The 25,906-nt window shown below is 45.4% G+C and overlaps 1 protein-coding gene across 3 annotated transcripts in view; it reads right to left on the bottom strand.

Moving 5' to 3' along the window:
* Positions 1-25,906, bottom strand: part of Ttc23 (tetratricopeptide repeat domain 23) — an 83,214-nt gene that overhangs the window by 30,505 nt on the left and 26,803 nt on the right. For all 3 annotated transcript variants that reach the window (XM_038313975.1, XM_038313974.1, XM_038313972.1), the window contains exons 6-7: positions 21,337-21,514; positions 1,667-1,772 (exon numbers count right to left, since the gene is read on the bottom strand). In XM_038313975.1, the coding sequence (XP_038169903.1) occupies positions 1,667-1,772; positions 21,337-21,514 (284 nt within the window). The remainder of the gene's footprint in view (positions 1-1,666; positions 1,773-21,336; positions 21,515-25,906) is intronic.

Raw genomic sequence — 25,906 nt, 5'->3', positions numbered from 1 at the left:
GGCAGGTGGACCTCTGTGAGTTCAAGGCCAGCCTGGTCTACAGAGTGAGTTCCAGGACAGGCTCCAAACCTACATAGGGAAACCCAGTCTAAAAACAAAACAAAACAAAAACAAAATCATATCAAAAAGAGTGTTAAGTTCTTTGGAACCATAAATGTAAAAGTGGTTAAGATAGAAAAACCTTACATATTTTGAAAAAGAGATTAAAAATCAAACAGAATAAAAGAAGCCTTGGACCCCAAATTTCTGCTCTTCATGTTGTGCACAGATGAGAAAAACTATGAGCCGTGGCAACTTCCTTTTAGAACCGCAGGGCTACCTGGGATCAAAGCTGTCCCTACACTCACTTTAACCTTAAACATATTTTTTAATATTTAAACATTTAAGGTAGTTAACATCAACCAGCAATTGGAGGTTTCACCTGAACATCCAAATTTCTTCCTTCTCTGGACAATAAAAGCTGCCTGCCACGTGCAGCCATGGTTCTAGAGCCAAACAGCTAGGCAGAGGCTTCTTTAGCTTGCTGTGGTCCTCACTACTCCGTGTAGTCTCTCATTCTATAGTCAACGGCAGTCTGCCACTTGCTTAAGTTTCCCTTAACTACCTGATATGCTCACACTGTCTAGACATTAGATTGCTGTAGATATTGGGGCCCATATAGATATCTGGGTTGTGTGATATTTATATTTTCAATGTTTGATTAAGAGTGACAGAAGTTTCTTTCTCCCATTAATGGAGTGTAAGATAACAAAAAGCTGGCTAAGTCTGGGGCTCTTTGATGGTTTTGAAGGCGCATTGGACTACCTCGGGTAGGTAGAATGCTCAAAGTGGGGGGACTAGCAATTCACTTGGCTCTTCCTTCCATCTCTGCTCAGGCTCTTCCAGGTCTGATGGGTGAGCCTGGCGGGTAGAAAGAAGAGGGTAACCTATGGAACCCTGCACCAGCTCCTGCACAGACCAAGTCCCTGCATGTCTGTGATCTTTTTGGACCAGGTTGCTCCTTGGGGCTTCTCCTTCACCTCCTAAGTCGGGCCTATCACCCTGACTCCTGCTTCCTGAACTGACTCCACACCCTTCCAACACTGATTTCTGTCATCCTGGAATCAATGTTAGTCACGATGATTTCTATCTGATATCTTGGAATATACCTGTATTCTGTGTAGGCTACACACCATTTCTGAATAGCTTGGTCCCACCAAAATCACTAGAATGTGTTTCCTGTCGGACATAGGAGGCCAGGATGGTGGAGTGGAGAATCCCCAAATCCCGTGTTCTAACTCTCCTGCCAAGATAAGAAACTGCATATTGAGCGGCAGCTTCCTTTTGAAATCCTGACACTATGTACATTTACCCAGGCTGAAAGCCCTGCCAAGCGAGTTTGGAGTTCAGAGCTGTCGCCCCATAGCTCAACAGCCCCGATAGCTCAACAGTAGTCACCTTGGAAAAGCAGAGAGGTCCCTATCAGCTGCCTGTGCATGAATTCCCATTGTTCACAGTGGTGTTTTGGATGAAGGGTGACATTCTGAAAGGTTAAAGGACAGATAGAGGAAAGCCCAGGGAAGATGCCCAGCAGCTGAACCACAGGGCAGAGGGTCCATGCCACAGCCTCACCCACCAGTGCCACACGCCCAAGCCGCTGTGTAGGAGGGAGGGGGTCTGTTCTCACCGTAGTGCTCGTGCCTCCCAGAAGCAACAGCAGCCCGGGCAATAAAGTGTGCAGAGTCTGCAGCCTCCTCTGGGGAGGGATTTTTACTCAGGACGATGAGATGTGCCTGTCACCACAGAGAGAAGAAACAAGGTGTTTACTTGCTTGGCAGCAGCAATAGGAAACCATCCTTGCAGTGATAAGCAGGAAGCCAAGGAACTTTCCAGCACGCTGGAAGGGATGATTGATGAAGAAGTGGAATTGACTTTTGGGAATTTGAAACGCACTGGGTGGAGGCCAGAACCCTGGATGCAGAATTCACTTGGCTAGAAAACGCAGCTGGAGGCAGTCTCTGAAATAAATCCTTTAAAAGCTTATGGTCATTTGACTCAGCAAAGATGACCAAGGTGCGGGGGTGGAGGAAGGGAGGAGAGGTCTCAAGAAGTGAAAATTTCTAATGAGGTGCACAGGAAGCAGGCAAGCCTAGCTCCTGGTCTATTGCTCAGCCACAGTGTTGAGCCTCCTGCAGAGGGGCAGCCTGTTCTCAGAACCCCAAGGCCACCTGCCTGCACCCTCTGCAGGAGGCCCACAGGGAGCCGCTCAGTTCCTTCGTAATAAGGTTAATTTTAAAACCGCTCAGTAGAAAAAAAATGGTATTGTATAAACACAATAATAAAAACCTTTTCAAATAAAATATCAAACATAACCTTTCAAAGAAAATGTTACTAATCATCTCCCTGTCAACATTTCAAATCAGAAAAAAAAAAATTGGGCCAGAGAGATTGCTCAGTGGTTAAGAGCACATACTGTACACACTGTTCTTGCAGAGAGCCAGAGTTTGATTCCCAGCGCAGACAGCTCACAGGTGATCTCACACACAGACACACACACTTATGTAGGAAGGAGAGCGGAGGTCTGTTCTCACCCGTGTGTTTTGCACAGACACACACACACACACACACACACACACACACACACACGTAAGTAACAATTAAAATTTAAAAAGACCATGAGTAATATGTTTACATCCCTCCAATAATCACTTGAAGAATACCTACTGGGCAAGCTGTGGACAGTCACAGAAAGCTGGGCTAACTGATCTGATATGATATGATATGCTTATTCAGGACATGGGCAGCTTGGGGTTATTGCCAAAAAATGCATGTCCATTACTTTTCTTACTTTTATGAGAAAATAACGGGCACAAACAGCTTACCCTAGCTCACGGGACAGTGGATACATCATGGTGGGAGGGGTGGTTACAGGAGCGCCAGCCTATTGGTCACCCTGTGCTTCCGTTATGAAGAAAGAAGGGTGCTGGTACTCCCCAGCTTTCTCCTTTCCCCTTTTTCTCGGCCTGGGACCCTACTGAGTGGGAGGAGCCAACCACTGCAAGCTGAGTCTCCCTGCTCTTCCACTTCCTCTCTGGAGACATGAGACCCCCCCCTCATAGACATGCCCAGAGGTGTATCTGTTAGGAGTCTAAATCCAGCCATGTTAGCAATGAAGATTCAACCCCATGGAGCAACACAGAGAGGAAAACACTAGACTGGGCAGGCAGAGTGTGACAACAAGCACTAAGATTTAAGCTGTACTTTAGTTCTCATTTGCAATGCAACACTTACTTTGAGGATACTTTCTATGATCTTCAATTTACATATGAAAACCGAGAGTGCTGAATGGGTCTGGAATATTCCCCAGAGGTGCCTGGGTTGAAGGCTTGGTTCCCAGCTGGGTGCTCTGAGGTGCTGGAACTGTTAAAGAAAGCCGGGCCTGGTGGGAGATTTGGGGCCATTGGAAGTGTGTTCTGAGAGGGGGTTATGAGACTCTAGGATCTTCCTTGGTTTTTCTGGCCACCATGAAGTGAGCAGCATGAACTCCAACCTTCAAAACAGTGACCCAAATAAATTTGTCTTCTTGTTTGGGTGGGCAGTCTTCAGTGTGGGTTACAATACTTGGGGTAAATGGTCCAGATATCTCACAGTAAAGAGTGGAGGTAAGCTCTGGCTTTGATATGCAGGCTTCAAATTCTGCTTTTGTACCATGTCCTGAATGCTGCTCTTCATCCATCAGCCACGGCGCAAGACAAGGCCAACTGATGGCAGCACATGGGCGGGAGCAATGGCTTAAGAGAGCTCTGAAGTCAGCCCAGTAGGGTCTTCTGGTCTGCACCAAGCAGCACTCCCATCTCTGAATGTGTCTCCAAGATTACAGTCAAGGAGAGGGAGTACTGACTGCAACGCTACGCTGCCTCATTTGTTAAAATCCGAGCAGCCAAAGCTTGGGCTTGCTTGCCCCAGCCCCCCCCCCCCCCCCCCCCCGCTGGCATTGTTGGAAGACCCAGAGTTCTTAAGCAGAAAGGCTTGGATATAAAACAACCTTGCTCACTACTAGAATTCTTGTGAAAGAATTGAACAAGAGAACTGAGGAAGCCCAGAGTAGTTACTGGTTTCAAATTGGCATCAAAAAACCTGTTCTTAAACTCTGATTTGCAATACTACTGAAATAATATCTATTTCAAAACACAGTTTCATGGACTGCCGTTCAGACCACAGGGCTGAAGGGTGGAATCAAGGTATCAAGGGTACAGTGTTTGCAGAAAGAAAAGAAAGAGTAAAACTGCCCCCGCCCCCAAAGAAAACACCATGTGGACAGACTGTGAGTCCCCCTGGCTATTCTCCCCCATGGCCCGCCCGCTGCTGGGGAGGCCTCTGCAGGATGCTCAGGAAGGCTTTCCAGGGCTCTTCACAGAGACTCGACACACCAACATATGCTGTTTCTGACTGAATAAAACTCAAATTCCAAGGTTTTCTGTTTCCTTTCTATTGCTGTCACAATGCAGGGAAAGGTAATAAATTTGCCTATCACAATTATTTTCAAATGAATAATTACATGTTCTGAAAGGATCACAAGTTGCTTCTTGCCTGGAGGCTGAAAGTGACACCTTCCAGTAGCAAAAGAACAACAACACTAAACACCCACTTACAGTGGCAAGGAAACGGGTCCCAAAGGCTCAAAGGCTCTGGTTCTCAACCTCCTGATGCTGCGACCCCCCAACCATAAAATTATCTTCTTTACTACTTCATAACTGTAATTTTGCTACTGTTGTGAATCACAATGTAAATATATGATACTCAGGATATCTGATACGCGATCTCTGTGATGGGGTCCTTCCACCTCACTGGGGTGGCGAGCCACAGGTTGAAAACCACTGGTTTAGGGGCTCTGAATTCATCACACGATTGTCCTGACCGCAATGCTTTCCTGCATGAGAGGCTGATACTGTACAAACAAACATTGATCATATAGTTCATAAATTCAGTTTCTGATCGAATTTATTACTTAGTGTTCAGGAAGCTTTTTAAAACGGCATGCGGAAGGTAGGTAGGGAGGGAGGGAGGGAGGGAGGGAGGGAGGGAGGGAGAGAGGGAGAGAGGGAGGGAGGGAGGAGTGGTGCGGAACACCCAGGGTGTTTAAAATGTGTCAAATTAACATCTCATTTATTCAGTAAAAATTCCATTCATTTTGGCTTAGTTTAATTTATTCTTATTTGGTTCGGTGTTATTTTAATTTTGAAGTGCCTTCTACTTGCCAGATATTGTGCTAACACTAGTTCACACACAAAAATATCAAGCTGTTTTCAGTTCTAAAGGAGATCACAGATGAACCACAAAAATGTGGGGTGCCTGGGTTGTGTAGACATACAGACGCGTCTTACTATGTTTCTGCACTTAGCTAACTTCCTCTCTGTGTCCCAACTTTTATAATTTTTAGTGGATATTGAAGGGCGAGAAAAGATGACATCTGTGTACAGGTTAACCAATAGAATGATCTCGTGCTCGGGTGTCCAGTCCCAAGGCCAAGGGCTTTACTATTTACACCAGAAGAACAAAGAAGGGACATTCTCTGTGAGTGGAAAGATGAGCAGTAAGTAAAGAACAGCAACTCTCGGCACTCTGGTGACCTGCAGGAGGACCCAGGGAGTCCTCCCTACTCTCCTTCCATGCCCCATTGACTTACAGGGAGGAGCCAGGGAGTCCTCCCTACTCTCCTTCCATGCCCTGGTGACCCACAGGAAGAATCGAGGGAGTCCTCCCTACACTCCTTCCATGCCCCATTGACTTACAGGGAGGACTCAGGGAGTCCTCCCTACTCTCCTTCCATGCCCTGGTGACCCACAGGAAGGATCGAGGGAGTCCTCCCTACACTCCTTCCATGCCCCGTTGACTTACAGGAGGACCCAGGGAGTCCTCCCTACTCTCCTTCCATGCCCTGGTGACCCACAGGAAGGATCGAGGGAGTCCTCCCTACACTCCTTCCATGCCCCGTTGACTTACAGGAGGACCCAGGGAGTCCTTCCTACTCTCCTTCCATGCCCTGGTGACCCACTAGGAGGGCCTAGGGAGTCCTCCCTTCTCTCCTTCCATGGTCCAGACTCTGTGACTGTCAGTCAGGGAACTGTGATCCCGTACTGCCTCCTCTCTGGGATGTAGGGGGGGATTAAACAGCACAGAGAACATAGAATGGACTAGAGGGAACACATTAAAGCAGCAAATGTCCCAACGCACATTGTGCCTCTCTGGCATTTGACAGACACACTTTCCTCTCTGTGCTCTCTTTGCTCGACTGCCCAGGTTCTGTTTGCGCCCTTGAAGGCAGCATTAGTTGCTCACTGCAGGTTCAGGAGCCGTGGCTCTACTGAACGGAGATAGCTTCTAGTGCTTTGCTCAGCTGCCCCGCGTGCCCTCTGCGTGTCCACCGTCTATCAGGAAACCCTCACATCCATATAAGCTTAATCTGAGATGGTGAAAACGGGGATCCTTCTAAATATCCATTAGTAGGGAAGCAGATGTAGTTTGGTTTATTAGGACAATAATTTATCTCTGCGGATATATATTAACCTGGCTACAGTTCGGAAACACAAAAAAAGGCAACTTGCAAAGAAATGAAGACATCAAAGCCCCAGTGATCTCCAGCCCTCTTTTCCTCAAGGACCCCTTCGTATTCTGCACAACACCATCCATTCTCTGACGCTGGGGAGGAGGGGGAGTGGCACTTCTCCCGCTGAAGCTGATGGAGCCTACTCCCCGGCACCTCCAACCTCCCCCACTTCCTCTTCCACCTGGCTGCTGCAGAAGGGCCTCCAGGGGACATGAAGGGTAGGTGACAAGGCCTGAGAGGGACAGGAACACGAAAAGCAACTGACAAGGCTGGCGATTTTGCAGTCCTGTGGACCTGGAGCACAGCCACAACTTCAGAACAATGCTAAGCGAAGGAGCGGATCCACAGCCCCACTGCTGTGAGCAAGAGCACCGGAGGGTGAGGAAGCAGCGACCATGACGATGAGAGGAGTCCCACTCGCCTCTACTGGTTTCCACAGAGCTCAGGCATTGGACCCACTGGTACTCTATAGGGGTCACCACAGCAGCTCCTTCATCTCATTATTCATTAACATCCCCAGGGTGGGGTTCCCCCTCATGTCTCCTGTCTGTCTGTCTGTCTGTCTGTCTGTCTGTCTATCCGTCCATCCGTCCGTCCGTCCGTCCGTCCATCCATCTACTATCTACCTTCATCTATCTATCTATCATCTATCTATCTATCTATCTATCTATCTATCTATCTATCTATCTATCTATCTAATCTATCTATCTATGTTTCTCAGTATCCTATAGTGATATCCTTACCAGCTGCCATCCTAAAATTGAGGAAGAATGCTAAATATCCTCAAACTGGACTTTTAAAATCAACTGGGTTAAGAAAACAACGACAAAAACCAAATAACCTTTAGTCTCTCACAGTAACCAAGAACATTTATTGAAGAAAAACTTATTCAGGAGAGTGGCCATGACCAGCTTCCTCAGTCCCTGTCAAATAACAGAGTGGGTGTTCGTTCTAGTATCTCAGGTGCTTTTCTGGAGGAAACCATGGAGTCCTCTGCTCAGATCTGTCTCCTAATCAAGGCAACCAGAGCCAGGGCTGGCAGACTCTTATCTAAGTGGGCCTGATGCCTTGCATCTGTAAAATGTGCAGTATTCCCCGGGGAGGAAACTCACTGGCTAGTAAAAAGGGATAACAGTATTTCTACTTGTGCAGAAATACTCAGACACAGGGCACCTGGGTGACTGGGGACAGAATTTTGTCTCCTCCATTTTGTCGGAGGGAAGTCTTCTGCTACAGCTAAGTGCAGAGGGAGTACACACGTAGCCCAGGGTACCTTTGTGGACTTAGAATATATTTACCTAGACAATGAAAACACACATGGGGCTGGTAACAAAGTCTCAACTTAGCAATAAACAGCCAGGGTGGGTCTCTTTGTAAAGCAAAGGCAAAAACCAGGGAGAGACTGGGGAAGGAAGGGGACCAATTATGAGCAGGTACTTATTCTGCCAAGTATGGTGCTAATCAGATTATATACTATTTTGTCTAATCCCAAAGGACCAGTGACAGATGCTGTGTCCACTTACAAGTGAGGAAGTGAAGCGTCAGGGTCACATGGTGGGTCAGCCCAAGGCACAGAGTCAGCCTAAGGCCGACGACACTCACCTGCATGCTGTCTTGGCCCAAATTGTTATCAAACCAACCAGACTCACAGAAAGAAGACGTTCTTATCAGTGTAATGGACAACTATTTAAGGGTCAGGCCGGGCAGTGGTGGCGCACGTCTTTAATCCCAGCACTAGGGAGGCAGAGGCAGGCAGAGCTCTGTGAGTTCGAGGCCAGCCTGGTCTACAAGAGCAAGTTCCAGGACAGGCACCAAAGCTACAGAGAAATCCTGTCTTGAAAAAAAAAAAAAGGTCAGTAAAAGTGTTGGACTCTGCCAAGAAATAAAGTGAAGTGGCCAGGGTGTGGTGAGGCACCAGCATGTGGATTTACCCAGGCTGCTCCTGAGAACTGTGGAAGCAGGGAAGAAATTGGGGAGTGAGGGATGGAACAGACATCACTGTGTCTTCCACCTTCTGCCTTTGTTGACAAGCTCAGGCCCATTCATCACCGTGTCCCTGCGTCCCCGAGGCATGAGCTTTGCCCTGCTTATTTATAACTGGCCAGCTTTCGGCCTCAGCCCCACCACAGATGGCCATTCCATCTTCGGCTTTTGAGGTGACATCCTTATGCAAGATAGGTCAGATTACAGTACAAGGTGGCCTCCAGCCTCTGTACAGTAGTGAAGCCTTTCCTGAGGGGATGGGGCTGCTAGAGGGGCCTGGCCAAGCAAAGGATGGTCCTGGGAATCCCCTGGCGGGGAGGGGAAGGGAAATTAGATGAACGGAAAGTCACTAGGGGTAGACATCTAAAAATGGAGGCCCTGGACTAGGCCCGTTTCTTTTAATAGTCACAGAGAGTCCTTCGTGGCTTTCCTCCAGAAGTCAATTTTATCTCTCCAAAGGGCTTGGGAGAAGTCCTGCTGTTTATAAGGATTAGCACAAAAATAGACATGTCAAGGGTTTATATTTTCTTCTGCTTGGCAAGTACAGGCTTTCTTAAAACTTAACTAGATTTTAAACGTATATAGTCTTTTAAAAACCTTAAAATCTTAAGTGGTGGAAAAGAAGATACAAACTAAAGCAAAGCAAAACAACAAAATCTGTTTACATGCTTCACCCTTCCTCCCACTCCTACAGTCAGTCACTATGAACAGCTTTCTGCACATGTGTGTACGCGCGTGCGTGCGCGCGCGCGCACACACACACATACACGCACACACACGCACACGCGCGCACACACACATACACGCACACACACGCACACGCGCGCACACACACGCATGCACACACACACGCACATGCACTCAGTAAGCACACCAAATGCACAAAGGCGCCATCGCAGCGTGGCTTGCCCCTCTTGTCCGGTCTGTAGGCAGGCAGGTGAACAATGACGACTGAGGTTGAGGGTGATTGTTAAATGGCCTTTTCCCATTCGATGTCTTTTCTGTAAACTGCTCTGGCCTTTTGTCCGCGTATCTAGGAGTTGTCGCTTTCTTCTACATGTGTAAGACTCTACATTCTCCCTTGACTTCCTTTACATTATGGAAACTGTCACTCAGTAGCACTCTTCTGTTTTCCCACGCTGTCAAATCTCCCAGTCTCCCCATCTTTTTCTCACTCGGTCACCTAATCTATACCATCGGACCTAATCTATGCAAATGGACGATGTTCAAGCGGTGTCAACCCTGGGCACCGCTGGCAGAACCTGTCACCGTTCCGACAGGAAGGAAGGTTCGCTGAAGAGACTTCTGAGCCCCTCCCTTTGGCGGGCAGACAAATGAAACAATAGAATTGCCCAAGACTCTCATGCTGTAAGAAGGAAAAGGGTAGAGCTTTGGTGCCCGCCAGAGGGGATCTTGTCTCTTGGAAAGAGATTTACAAGTTGTCGGGCATCGTTGCCGGAGACTGGAGCCAAGGCAGTGCCGATGGGCAGGACACAGCTTGGCCAGGTCGCTTCGTGATGCAGACTCCTCACCTCCCCACTGAACCTGACCCCCGTTTCAGGCAGGGGTGTCACTGGACCCCTGTTCCTTTTCTGTGTAGTCACACTGATCACGTCTCCTTTTTTGCTTTTCACCATTGTCTTTGACTGAACTGCTGAGCAGATGGGTAGCTGACCTCTGCCTGCCCGGGGGCTGTCAGGGGGCCGACTCTAACAGCTGTTACTTAAGAGCAGCATCTTCCCCTTTATGGCACCTACATTTATGTCACACTTAGAATTTTTTGTAAAGGATAAAACCTTCGCTAGCTTTTCAGAGAATTGAAAAAAAATTAAAAGTGCCTTATTCAGATTATTTCTAATAAATGAATTATACTCGTGGTCAATGCACAGCAGATGCCCAGCTGATGAGAAGGAAGTGCTGTGCCCACAGACGGTCTGGAGGCAGGTGGAAGCCTCCAGCTGTCAGCGCCCTTGGACGAACACAGGTGGGGACCGAAGCTGCATCTTCCGGCCCTACGGACAAATGTTGTGATTTCATGGTGTTTTGCAAACCAAAGTCTCCTGCTTTCGTGACTGAGCAGCTCTGAAAAATTGAACAGGAGAAATATGCCACTCAAGTGTCAGAGAGTCAAAACATCAGTTCCAGCCAGCGCGGCCACAGTCTTCACCCCCGCAAACAAACCAAAAGCAGCTGCACCCACAGCAACCCAGTGTTGTGATTTTTTTCCTTAGATAAGAAAGTAAGGTGTGATTGCCAAAATCTGTCAATGAGGAGTTTCACAAAATGGAGCGTTTGCTTGGTTTTCCATAGCCCTGCCGCAGGCGGCAGGCAGGTGAGCTGCACTCTTTTTAAGTTCCTGGAGTAGCCCGGCAGGGTTTTCATCTTAATGGGCTATTTCTTAAAATACTGTGGAACTTTCCTGCATTCTACTGAAAATAAAATGTTTTTCTCTGTGTGTGTGTTTCTCTCACTCCAAAGGAATGAGGAAAGAAAACCAACTGGGAAGAGAACAGAACCTCTTTGTGTGTATTTAATAAATGCCTGTTACGCGTGGTTTCCTTGGAGACCTGTGACCACTTTGTTCCCTTCCATACCTCAGGTAAATCTCCTCAAGAAAAGGGGAACAGTGATAAGTGTTTAATAATTACTATTAATAAGGAGAAGTAGTTCGCCCTGGCAGTAGGCCTGAGAGCTCACACAGCACTCCGTGTTCTGAAACCCAGAGCAGTTCTGCGACGCCAAGAGCGCCTTTGTGGATTTGCTGTTAAGGGGCCCGGTGACCAGTCTATAATCAAAGAGCTTGGAAACTGAAGGGAGTCTGGACTCCAAGCCTGATTTTCTGACTTCAAATTCAATGTTATTTTCCATTTGCCAAGTCTCTCTTTATTTAAAATACTCTTTAACCTTTATTAACCTTAAAAGTAAATAGAAGTAATAGTTAACTATCAAACTTGCCAAGTGTTCTAAAAGCAAGTGAATTCCTCTAGAATGTAGGTAGAGAGAAACTCTCCTAACTTAGACTCAAAATCCAAATGCAATAGAAGATAGAAATTTGAACATACAGAGACAAATGGATTAGAAAAACGTCACCAATAAGCTCAGCAAGGTTGTGATACACAAGACGGACGGACATTAAAAAGCATGCATTTCTCTATCAGTGACTACTGAGAAAAGAAGTTCTGACATTTCTACTCATAACAGCAACAAAGACAACCAACAGAGCTGGCAAGATGGCTCAGCACATCAAAGCATTGCCTAGCGAGACTCAGCCTGAGTTTGGTCCCAGGAACCCACTGAGGAAAAACAGCACTGCTTTTAAAAGTTGTCTGCCTGCACACACACACGTGCATGCATGCACACACATACACCAATGAATAGAAATTAAAACCACCAAATACTTAGGGATAAATTATCCAGGAAGTACAAAACATAAATCTCTAAGGCAGTGGTTCTCAACTGTGGGTCACGACCCCTATGGGAGTGGGAAGGACCTTTTCACAGAGGTTGCATATCAGAGATTCTGCATATCAGGCATTGACCCTGCAATTCATACCACTAGTGAAATCACAATTATGAAGTAGTAATGAAATAACTTTATGGTTGGGGTCACCACAACAGGAGGAACTGTATAAAGGGTCATGGCATTAGGCAGGTTGAGAACCTCTGCTCTAAGGGCTGAGGAGATGGCTCAGTAGAAGAATGAGGACCTAAGTTCACACCTCTAGCATCCATGTAAGACACCAGGCCTGGGTACCAGTGAGAGGCACTGTCTTAAGAACATGCAACAGAGTCAAAGAGAACACATTCACATGCATGCATACACATATATCACACACAGCATATAGATACAACACACACACACACACAACACACACCAAACCATAACCAAACAAAACCACTTATATTTCACGAACTTAAATTATCCACGGGTTTCTCAGTTTGGTGGTGGTGGTGGTGCGTGCCTTTAATCCTAGCACTTAGGAGGCAGAGTTCTACCTCCAAATTCTGAGTTCAAGACCAGACTGGTCTACAGAGTCAGTTCCAGGACAGTCAGAGCTGCACAGAGAAACCCTGTCTCAAAAAACAAAAACAAAAAATTCAATAGTTTATTAGATATGAAGCTAAAAGAAAAAGCAGACGAATTAGAGTTAACCAAAATTGAAAGCTTTGCACTTGAAAGGATACCAGTAAGACGTGAATGGTGGGAAACACTTGATGTTTCTGTTGAGCATTTAGGCTCTAGCATCAGGATATATAAACAACCCTTATAGAAAGACGGAAAGACAAAGAACTGTCCAAAATGGGCACATGATTTGACTCAATATTTGCCCAGTAAAGGCATTCAAATGGCCAACAAGCATAAAAAGATACACAACTAGTAATGAAAGAAATTAAAACTTAAAATACATTCAAATATCACTTTGCTCAATAGTACAGTTATAGTTAAAAGCACAGATTGTTCATAACAGCACTATTTGTAATAGCCAAAACCAGGAAACAACCTAGATGCCTCTCAACCAAAGAATGGATAAAGAAAATGTAGGACATTTACACAATGGAGTACTACTCAACAGTAAAAAACAATGACATCATGAAATTTGCAGGATGGAACTAGAAAAACCATCTTGAGTGAGGGAATCCAGACTCAGAAAGTCAAACACAGTATATATTCACTCATAAGAGGATCCTAGATATAAAGCAAAGGATAACAGATTACAATCCACAGTTCTGGAGAAGCTAGGTAACAAGGAAGACCCTAAGAGGAATATATGGATTGCCCTGGGAAGGGAAATTAGATAAGATCTCCTGGGTAAACCGGGGATGATAGGAGACAGTAGAAGGGAGGGGATGGGGGATGAGAACATGAGGGAATGGGATGGATGAGTTGAAGAAGGGATGGAGTGGCAGAGCAGTGAAAGAGATATCATGATAGAGGGAGCCATTATGGGGTTAGGGAGAAACCTGGCACTAGTGATATTCCCAGGAATTCACAAAAATGACCTAGCAATAGTGGAGAGCGTACCTGAACTGATCTTCCCCTGTAATCAGATTGGTGAACACCCCATCTGCCATCATAGAATCTTCATCCAGCAGTGGATGGAACCAGATGCAGAGATCTACAATCAAGCGCCAGGTTAGACCCCTGCAGTCTAATTGAAGAGAGGGAGGAGGGGTTATATGAGCAAGGGGGTCAAGATCATGATGGGGAAATCTACAGAGACAGCTAAACCAAGCTTGTAGGAACTCGTGAACTCTAACAGCTGTGGAGCCTGCATGGGACCAAATTAAGCCCTCTGCATGTGGGAGACAGTTGTGTTGTCTCGCTGAGGGGTATCTGGCAGTGGCACCAAATCTATCCCTGGTGCATGAGCTGGCCTTTTGGAGCCCATTTCCTGTGGTGGATGTCACGCTCAGCCTCAACGCAGGGGCGAGGGGCTTGGTCCTGCCTCTACTTAATGTGCCAGGCTTTGTTGATTCCCATGGGAGGCCTTACCCTTTGGGAGGAGTGGATGAGGGGTGGGCTGGGGGCCAGTAAGCGGGGGAAGGAGAACTCTGGTTGGAATGTAAAATGAGACTTAAAAAAATAAAAGAATTTCAAATACCATTAAAAAAAACATAGGTGACAAGATGTGCTGGTGGGGACATGGAGGAGGGGCCACCCTCACACTGGAGCACCTCACTGGTAGGAATAGAAAACACTGAGGTCGCTTTGGAAAACAGCCTAGTGGCTCCTCTGACTCAGTGGTTATTCCCAGTCTTACACTCAAGAGAAACCAAAGTGTATGTCTGTATAAAACTTGAATATAAATGTGTATACAGCATTAATTATAATAGCCCCAAAGCACAGACAACCCAAATGTCTATCAAATGGTAAGCTGATAAAAATCTAGTATATATACACAGTAAAACACATGAAAATGACTAAAGCAAAGATGCTAGATATGAATAAACCATGGTTATAGTAAGTCAGACACAAAAGGCCATATATTGTCACTGTTTATGTGAAATGTCCAGAACAGGCAAAAGCACAGAGAGTAAACAGATAGTTGCTAGGAGGAAGAAATGGAAGATTACTGCTAATGGCTGTAGGGTTTTCTCAAAAACTCTACGAAACTAGATACTGGCTGTAAAAATTTGTAAATGTAAACACCACTAACTTGTATACTTTAAAAGAATAACTTTAGTGTTGTACAAATATATGATCGTGAAAAAAATATGAGCAAACTTTAAAAACAAATGACAACTCGGGTGAAAATATTTACAACATATATTATGGATACCGGGATCAATATTGTAATATGTAAAGAGCCTTTAATAGATATGAAAGGCTAGGCCAAAAACCCTGTTTATAAATTGGCAAATGATATAAGTCACACAAAACGACAATTCACAGAAAGAATTAGAATGTCTTTAACATATGAAAAGATATTCCACTCCAGTTTTAAAAATAGAAATGCAAATGTAAGCTATATTGAAATGTCATTTCTCACCCATCAGATTGGAGCAAACTTGAAAGCTTGACAATACACTTTGTTGAAATAGGCTATGGGGAAACTGGTGTTCTTATACAATGTCTAGAAATACAAATGACACATGTCCCTGAAAAAGGACTCAGAAGAATAGCACAACTAAAAATTCTTTTTACAATAATATAAAACCACCAAAACATACTGGACTTGATCTAGTGGCCTCACTCTGTGGTGGTTTGAGTGAGAACGACCCCCATAGGCCCGTATATTTGACACTAGGTCCCCAGTTGATGGAACTGTTTGGGAAGGATTAGGAGGTGTGGCCTTGCTGGAGGAAGTGTGTCACTGGGGTTAGGCTTTAAGGTTTCAAAAGCCAATGTCATTCCCAGTTCTCTCTCTCTGTCACATGCTTGATATATATTTGTTACTTACTTGGTGGGGAGAAAGTGAGGGCTACTCCTAACAGCAGGAGGCAACTAAAGATAGTAGGAATGATAAAACAGAAAAGCAGTGTTCTACGACTATTATTGTGAAGAATGTATTAGGAAAGAGTTATCAATAGATGCCAGACCTAGGGAAATGTTTGACAGAGAGCAGAACATAGAAAGCTAATTAGGTGAAAGAGAGAAAATAGTTACTGCGCAATGGAGAAACTATGTAACATCACAACAGGGTGATGAAGTCATCGATCTAGACAGATGGGCACTGTCTGAGTCGTGTCCTTGGCCCCTCCAAGGCATCCCTCCTTTGACCACATGCATATATACATGTGTGTGTGTTTATAGGGATTTCCACATAGACAGACAGGGAAACAAATATAGGAAGTACTATAAACGGTGACTACGGGACTCACAAACAAGAGGCACCAGCAAATTCATTTCCCACTATGTAGTGCCGGGTCTCCTGAGAGTGAAAAGTCCTGACATTCTGTAGTCACATTCGCATGGGATTCCCTGTCCTGGTTCATGCTCTTAGACACGTGCATTTCTGTAAGTCAGTGGTTCCTGTGCTGTGGCCTGCCTAACTCCAGTGTCTCACAGACTATTAGGTTTCCCTTCTCAAGTAAAACAACCCACACTGTCATGTCTACCACACCGTAAAACAATGCAACCAACTGCTCAGCTTTAACTAGCATATCTCGGTTGTATTTAAGCACACAAGCCTTTTTTAGGAAGACCCAGGGACGCCGGGGGTGCGCTAGCGCACTATGGAATATGGCTCGGCGATGCTTCTCTATACTAAACTCAAATCTTTGCATGCACACTGCCAATACCAGGCCTTGTAGAAGCCACTCCCATCCCAGTGAATTTTGCCACAAGTTGTGGCCCTTGCTGAGTTAATCTGAACGTGGTATCACTTGATAGATTCCTTTTGAGTTTTAGAAATCAGTCAACGAAGGAAAAAAGTCAATGCTTTGCATGGAAAAAGTTTAAGGAATAATATTTGAAAAGCAACTTAAAAACTCTATGACATGAATACGCTAAAGAAAAAATTCCCACGACCATATCAGTACACGTGACAAAGCAGTCAACAGAATCCCATGCCCACTCATGATTAAAAGGAAAACCGAACTCTCGGTAAAGCTGGGAAGGAGGGAAACAGTGACAGCTGGGGTGGGCCTGCAGCTCTCCTTCCGAGGTCAGAAACAAGACAAGGATGCCTCCATCACGGCTTTGCTGGCTGTGAGTTCCGGACAGTGCACTCCGACACGAAAATGAAATAAAAGGTATACAGATTGGGAACGAAGGAATAAGCTGTTTTTATTTGCAGATGGTATACTGAAATTCTGAAAGAGTTTTTTGTTTGTTTGTTTGAAAAACCCTGGTCCCGAGAAGCACTTATAGCAAGGTAAAAGCTGGTTGTTCCCATACATCCCCTGACAGACAAAAGAGGGATTTGGAACTAAACCATTGTCATCAATGCAAATTGAAATATTTAATACAACTTGATTTATAATTTGATTCCAAAATGAAATCTGACAGAACAAGTGAAATATCATGTGACAAAACTATAAAAGCACACGTGTGCTAAAAGGAAGTGTGTGAAAGAACCACACGGAGAGACTGTGCTCACACAGCGGGATACAACGCCGATCCTGATCGATCGACATGCAAACAAGTTATTTCGTGGCTACTGACAGTGATTCTAAAGTTATTTAGGGAAGACTGAAAACAGCCAACGCGGCACTAACGGAGACTGAAAGTGGAGCCTAGCGCTCCCTGATGTGGAAGCAGGGACACAAAGAGGTCAGTGGAACAGAGTGCAGAGGTCAGCGGAACGGAGTGCAGAGGTCAGCGGAACAGAGTGCAGAGGTCAGCGGAACGGAGTGCAGAGGTCAGAGCAAAACCCCATGACCACTAGTCTTTGACGAAAGCCCCAAGGCCACACAAGGGAGAACCAGACAGCCTTTCCTACATATAGGGTGGAGTTACTGAAGAGCCAAGCGAAATAAAATTAATCTAGACACAGACCTCACGTTCTTCATAACAATTAACCTGAAATGCATCATAGACCTAGGAGAAAAACACAGAACTATAGGAAAATCTCAATGACCTTGGGTTTATAATAACTTTATAAAACACTAAACATGGAATGCTCGTTAAGTTGGATATCATTGAAATTGTAATTTTCTGGCCCAGTGAGATAGCTCAGTGGGCAAAGATTCCTGCCCCCAAGGCTGAGAGCCAGAGTTCATCTCCAGAGCCCACATCAGAAAAGGAGAGGCCATACTCCAGCTAGTTGTCCTGACCTTTACCCATGCACCATGGCATGTATGTATCCACACACATAAACATATAAAGTGCAAAAATTCAACTAAAAACAAATTCTGTCCTGATACAAACAATGCCAGGAGAAATAAAATGGCAAATTTGGGAGAATATTTGCCGAAGATACTACTGATAAAGACTTACTCAAAATACAGAAGGAAGTCTGAAAACTCAACAGCAAGAAAACCTGATTTTAAAAACAGCAAAGGCCTTAACAAACATCTCTCTAAGGAAGATGCTGGATGGCAAAACCAGAAAGATCCTCCACCTCAGCAGCACCCACTAGAGTGGTCACACCCAGGACAATGACAACTCCCAGTGCTGTAGAAGATGCAGAGGAACAGACTCTCACCATGGCTGGAGGGAACATTAAACCACGCAGGCGCTCTCTGAAGGCAATGTGACATCTCCTACAAAATGGTTCTTGCCATATGATCCCGAATTTACTCAAGAACAACCTGCAGGATTTTACAGCAACGTCATGCAGAATTGAGAAAAGATTGCTTAACTAAGATGTCTGTAAGTCGGTGAATGGGTGAGGCAAATAGTCATTGCTAATAGGAAAGGTGCTCTCCTTTGTTTGTCCAAGACAGGGTCTTTCTTTATAACAGCCCTGCCTGTCCTGGAATTCACTCTGTAGACAGGCTGGCCTTAAACACAGAGATCCTCTGCTGGGATTAAAGGCGTGTGCCACCACCACCCAGTAGGAAAGGTTTTCTTAAGATACACACACACAGAGGAAACATAAGTGTGTGTGTTGCAAAGTGAAAGAGGCCACATCCTATACAATTCCAACTACATTGTAGAAGAGGCAAACTATAGCAATCGGAGGTCACCAGAGGCTCAGGCAGGGAAAGAGGAATCAGACGGGCAGGGAGGATTGTTATGGCAGCTAAGCTGCTCTGTATGGTCCTACACTGGTTTATACACATCTTTACACATCTGTCAGACCTGCAGAAAGAGAAGCAACAAGAATGAACCCTGGGGTAAGCTGCGGGCCTGGGTTCTAACAATGTGTTAATGCAGGGGCATCACTGGCACTAAAATGCCACTCTAATGATTAAATGAATCAAAACCACTCTTTGGCAGGATGCCAACATGAATCCAGAATTATAAAATAGTTGTATCTTTCCTCCCAGCAGTTTCACTTCTAGAAGCTGACGGAAGCAAATTATTTTTACACAAGAATATCCGGAATTATTGATACTAACCCACAAAAATATCACGTGCCTACCAGAGTTCCTACAGTCAATAAATGATGCCACACACCCACCGCACAGTGAACGAAGCCAGAAACCTGGTAAAAACTCAACTCTGACTCTTGCTCACCAGCACCTGCACCTGCCACTCAGCCTGCCGCTCATTCCTACTGCTCACACCTCTCAAGTCTGTCCACATCTGTCCATTCACGGGCCTCCTGAATCCGGGCTATCTTCACGCCATGCCTAGACTGCTGGGGTGCCCTTGGCTTACCTCCTATCATCTACTTCACCCTCCGTCGCACAGAGCCATCCTTGTAGACTGATACTCTGATATCATTTCCCTGCTTGAAAACCTCTAATCATGATCGGGACTCCTGCGATCAAGACTCCTTACTGGGAATTTCAACGCCTTATCAGAACGATGCCTGTCTACAGTTTTTATCATCTATGGCCCAGGGCATGACATCATATCTGAGTGGCCAATCTTTGTCTCACCTTTTATGAAGGCCTTTTGGGGATAGTCGTCCTCAGCCTTCAGTCCTTTAGAAACTAGTACTAGGGTGAGCCATCCTCTCCCGGGACAATGACCATGTCCATGTGGACATGCCCCTTAGCTTCAGTTCCCTCTAACGACTGCTGTCACTTGGCTTTTCTGCCCCACGGGCGACACAGAATCATCATCGGACATGGAGTCTGTCTCTCTCTCACCCGCTTACCTGCCTCTCCTGCAAATAGCACCAGCATGCTCTCAGTGGCCTGTGCTCACTCCCGGGAACCCAAGAACCCACTTCGATTCTCCTCCTGCCCCACCTCCCTCGTTTCTATGTCCCACCTACACGGCCTCCCAAACCTGTCTCAAACTATCTGCTTCCTCCATCCCCAGTATCTTCACCGTTCTTCAAAGCCACCTAGTGTTCTGCTTTTGCTGTTTCGGTAGTGGCTTCCCCCCTCCCGTGCTTGGCGCAGCCTCCGCAGTCTACCTCTATATATGGGGGGGAAGAACCTTGTTTTTCTTAATGCTAGTTTTGGATCTGAGTGATGTCTTTCTGGGGGTTAGGTATTTTTAGGAGTATCACTCAATCTCTCTAATTCTTGCCTTCCTTATTTATAAGCTGGAAAGAATACGCTAACGGTGGTGTTAATGATGAAAAGAGAGGATCTAGACAGAGTCAGAAGTTGGGCACTCCAACCTACTGTGAACAGGTGTATTAATTTTCAGACAAAATTTTAAAGATGTGGTTGTCGTGTGTTCTTAGTACAGTGTCATTAGTATCTCATTGGAAATAACAGGGATGGGTCGGTACATGTTTGAAACTCCGAGAAAAATGTAAAAAGGTGCTCTGAGCAGATGATACGATGCAGAGCTATCTGACTCCCGGTGGTGGTTAGCTCCAGGTGTCACTTGTCTAGCCAAACAGCAGTCCAGATGTTCCAAGCCTATTTCTATAGAGAGCTGACATTGTCAGTTTTTAGTAAAGGAGATTACTGCCAGCCATATGAGTGATCGCAGCCAGTTGTTTGACCTTAATAGTAAACACTGTGGTTTCCTATCGCCAGTCTTTCCGTACTGTCCTGGGGGTATCCACCTTGATAGTGCCCAAAGCGTGTAAACCGGTTCCTTAAAAATTCTCTCCTTCTCTCCCCCTCACACTCTCCCCCTCCCTCCTTTGCCATACATTCTATTTGCAGTAATTGTACATATTCTATTTTCTTTGGAGACCCCCCCGAATGACGCACATGCCAAGGAGTCTCACATGACAAGTGGAGTAACAACTGCCAATACACCAAAGATTTTAGACTGTAATAAGAGGTCGTGTCATGGGGCCAGAGAGATGACTTAGCAGTTATCAGAGTATATTGCTCTTGCAGAAGACCTAAGTTTTGTTTCCAGGACCCATGTTAGGTGGCTCACAATTGCCTATAATTCGAGATCCCAGGGATCTCTGGCTTCCAAAGGCACACACACACACACATGCACACACACACACAGACACACATACACATTATTAAAAAAATAAAAATTATATCTTCTTTTCCCCTTCCAAATGTACCAATCAGTTTAGTAGCATAAACTCTAAAGGAACTAATAAAGATAAAGAGACTTCATGTGGGAACAGTACTTGAATTCTACTTGTGATGTGAGAAATAGTCCCAGGCTGTCTGTGGAACATGCACTCACCTGCTTCGCTTTCTAATAAGAAAATATCTGCTAAACATCTCTGCTGACCAAATGTTTTAATTATCTTCAGCAAATAACAGGGCCAGGCCTTTTCAGAGCTGCTATGGTTCTTGTGTCTAGCGTTGGTGGCTAGTGGATGGCACCTTACCCGTGAGAAATGATTGACAGCAGCATTGTGGAATCCCAGGGCTTGCTCCACGCCTGCCAGTTCCCTTAGTACTGGTACACACTCGAGACTCTTTTCATCTTTGGTGGTCTCAATATATTCCAAAGCCTTTTGATAGTAGGGCAAAGCTTCTTTTGATCTTTTCTGACCTTGATACACCCTAAAATTAAATCAAAACAAAACCAAAAAAAAAAAAAAGCCAGGATTATTTTGAAATGAGTTACCATTATAACTCTACTGAGAGGATTTGCCTCTCGGACCCTGGAACCCAGGTTTGTTTCCTTGAAAGCTAAGCTTTTTCTCCAGAAAGAAGCAAGATGGTCAGGAGGGTTGATTCTGGACTGACCAGAAAGGCTTACGTACTGGCTTCTCATTTATCAGAGTCGTAACTTTTAACCCCCTATAAACACCTTCTTCACCTATAAACTAAGGCTAACAACAGCATTACAGATATTAAATTATCTCAGAGTCATGAAAATAGCTAGTAGAGTCTCAACACCTAGTAAGAGCTCTGTAGTTGTTTTAAAGAAATACAGTGTTGGGGCTGGAGAGATGGCTCAGTGGTTGAGAGCTATTGCCTGCTCTTCCAAAGGTCCTGAGTTCAAATCCCAGCAACCACATGGTGGCTCACAACTATCTGTAATGAGGTCTGGTGCCCTCTTCTGGCCTGCAGGCATACATGCAGACAGAATATTGTATACATAATAAACAAACAAACAAACAAACAAAACCTATCTAGGAAAAAAATACAGTGTTTCAGTGATGACAATCATACAGGATGCTGAGATTCTGATAACTGATCTGTTTAGAAACTGTTGGACAATTCAGACAACTTATGGTGCTGGATAAAGTGGCGTACGCCTTTAATCCCAGCACTACAGAAGCAGAGGCAGGAGGATCTCTGTAAGTTCAAGGCCCGCCTGGTCTATATGGTGAACTCCAGGCAGCCAGAGCTCTGTGGAGACCTTGTCTCAAAAACCCGCCTATTGTGGGTGGAGAGATGGTGAGAACACTTGTGTAAGCATGAGGTCTCGAGTTTGGACCTCAGCATCCAAGTGGAAAGTCAAAGACAGTGTGCACACTCTTAACCCAAGAGCTCCGAGGCAGAAACAGAAGGTTACTGGAGATCCTGTGTCAAGGGAATACAACAGAGAGTGAAAAAGCAGAGGGGGGGCGAGGGAAAGGTGGAGGATATTTTTTTCTAGTATTGGTGATGATATGACATATTAACTTTTGGGGAGGTTATAATTGAATAAAAATTCCCCAGTACCAAGATGACGCACAAATATGGACACCCCACCCCCACCCCAACACTAACCCTGCTGAATGCACAGGGATTTATCTTGAAGAGATATTCAACATGACTGGAGAAACAACAAGAATTTTTACCTTAGTTTTGCTATAATAGGGGAAAGTACAAAGCACTTCAATCCCACCATCAGGGAACAGTCCATGCAGGTCACAGTAAGAGTATCCTGCAGAATGCCAGAGAGCCATTGAAGTGAATGCTGAACTTCATTAGCCCAGACACACATGCGTTTCATGGTCTTTTATAAAACAGCAGGTTTGGAAGCTATTTTGTGTATCTGCTGCCACACGAGAGATTTTTATAGCTAATCTATATGGTACAATAGCACAGAGAGATTGTCACAGAGATGGTTGTGAGCATGTTAGTGATCATTCTCACTGAGCAATTGAACTGGGAATGATTTACTATTCTTGCTTAGGATTTTTTAAATTTCCCCAAGTCTCTTCTATATATGCACGTGGGAGGCAGAGGCGGGTACATCTTGATGAGCTGGAGGCCAGGCTGGTCTAGATAGCAATTTTCAGGCCAGTTAAGGCAACATGGCAAGACTCTGTCTCAAAAAAAAATGTGAATAGATAATTCACAGGACAGAAATACCAAATGTTTAGGAAACCTGAAGAGATGCTCTATCTCGGCATCAGGGAAAGTAACCACAGTATTTACATCCAGAGGATCAGCAAAGATAAGCAGCTAGACAACATTAAATGTTGGCAAAGCTGGGGAGTGGCATGAATTCACGCACCCTGCCAATGAGGACATAAATAAACAGGAGGAAAGTGTGGGAAACTCGGTAAGACTGAGGGTGGGAATGCTTCCCACAGAGGCAGCTGTCCTCCCTGACACTTCAGACATAACCCTGCATATGTGTCTGGAGAGACATAGTAATGATCGTGTAAATAGTGCTCATAGTAGGTCTACATCAGGCAAAGCTCAAAGGAAAATCACCCAAAATGAAGAGATTAGAATAATCAATGTGGATACATCTCAAAACATATGGGGATTGTTATCAGGGGGTAAAAAGCAAGCTACAGATTGAAATTTAAACACAAAGTCTGAAATAGAAAAGGAAACGCATATATTTGACTATACACACACACACGATTATTAAAAAAAAAAAAACTCAGCTTAATAAGGTAAATGCCTACAAGGACTGTGGCGAACACCTGGCAGGTTCCCATTTGTAAGACTTTCTATTGTGTGAGCTTGGCCACATGCACAGGACACTCTGGATAACACTATCTACAGTTTTATGTGCCTCAAGTACTTTATTAAAGACAAACTAGAGCAACAGTCTGTTGACCAGTGTGTCGCAGAAGGAAGCCCTTTCTGTGGCCCTATGAAAGCGGTGGTGCCTGCGATAACGGGGTCTCACCACCAGACACAGGCAGGAATGGGGCTCCCATGCTAATGCGCCCGCAGAGCACTCTGAAACTCAAAGGCAAAGGAGAAAGTACACTCACGCTAGACTCACCAAGTGGTTAACAAAAAGGAACTGAAGGAGTATTATACCAAGGACCAACTCAACGGTGGTCTTCCTCTATCTGCAACTCACTTAAGCATCAGTAGGTGTTGGGTAACCTTGTCTCCGGTCCCGCCTGTGTGACCTGTGGGGCGGCAATGCTTTTTCCTATCCCTTTCTATCTGTTGTGGGTAACGTTGGGGGATTTACCATCTACTGTGTTTGTGGTGCGCTCGGTAGCTCAAGGAAACACCAGACAGACGAAAAGACAGAGAATTCTGAACAACAGAATGCGACAGTATGTTTGGCAGGTTCACAACTTACACCATGGCATATTTTATTGAACGAAAATATATCCACAGTCACTGCACAGAGCACACGACATCTAATGTAGGGATGCACACTCGCTCTGTGCACACTAAACAGAGCAGTCTCCTTTCGTGTTACTGAAGCTGCAGAGTCTGCTCTTAGAAGTGCTGGGGTTTGGTGAGAACGCTGCATTTCAGTGAATGGGAAGGACTGTGTGGGAACAATATGCTGAGTACCCAGTCTCCAAGGAGCACAACTGGGGTTTCCAAGAGTCCAGGCTTGAAAAGATTTGCATCTGTGCCCCTCTCCACACATGGCGGAGGGTTGCTGCTGACCACATGGCCAGAATGCCAGTCAGCACTAGAGAATTACTCTGTATTGTGCACAGCAGCCTGGGCACTGATCTGGAAGAGCAGGCTCTAGTCAGGGAGTGCTGTGCACTCCTTTAATTCCAGCACTCAGGAGGCAGAGGGAGGCAGAATTCTGTGAACTCCAGGCCAGCTTCGTCTACACAGTGAATTCCAAGACATCCAGAACTACATAGTGAGACCCTGTCTCAAAACAAACAAGCAAACAGAAAAAGGAAGGAAGGAAGGAAGGAAGGAAGGAAGGAAGGAAGGAAGGAAGGAAGGAAGGAAGAAGGTTCTCTCTGGCTACTTCCCCATGGTATGACTTGGTAGATGCCATTTTTCAGCCTCAGCTCCTATGCAAATAGGAATATAAGAGTATCCACCTTGCAGTAAGGACTGAGGGTTAAATAAATAATGTATTCAAGAGCTTACCACAGAAGGTATCAGTAACTAGCAGCTAATGTGCCTTTTTTTCTCCTCTCCTCTCCCCTCCCTAACCTTTCCCCTCTCCTCTCCTCTTCTCTCCCCTGTTATCCCCTCCTCTCTTCTCCATATTGTCCTGTTCCTCTCTTTTTAAGGAACCACCATGTGTGTAGTCCAGTGCCTGGTTAATCCTCGCAGCCACTTTCTGAGATCCTGTTCTTGGTGTAGTGGCCAGGGAGGAGAGTGAGACACACAGGAGGCAGGGGTTTGCCCGCATCCTCCTAGTGGGGTGGTTTGAACGAACCCCAACTTGAACCCAGGGCGCTGACTCACAGCCCACGCTCACATCATGTCACCCTGCTCAGAAATGCTTGGCAGGTGGCCCTCTTGACGCTTGAGGAAAACAATGTGTTTGCTCATTCCTGGGTTAGTTCAGCACAGCAGGGTGACTCGGGTGTTCATAGGCCAAGCTGGGGAAGACTTCAAACATGATGTCACATGATCATGGAGAAAGCTGGGCGTATTAATGGACAATCACATCCGTGGATCACCATCAGCAACGGTACCTTGTTATTCGAAAGAGGGTCGTGCATTGGCACCCACACACCTGTATGTATAACGGTAAGTATCCACCTCTGGGAGCTCTGTGTGAGTTCCCGGAACAGAATGCAGAGCTGAGAACTGGGGGGAAGTAGTCCCATT

Source organism: Arvicola amphibius, chromosome 12, assembly GCF_903992535.2.
Source record: "Arvicola amphibius chromosome 12, mArvAmp1.2, whole genome shotgun sequence".
Taxonomy (NCBI): Eukaryota; Metazoa; Chordata; class Mammalia; order Rodentia; family Cricetidae; genus Arvicola; species Arvicola amphibius.
The sequence above is the reverse complement of the archived record's forward strand: the minus strand, read 5'-3'. Positions and strand labels throughout refer to the sequence as shown.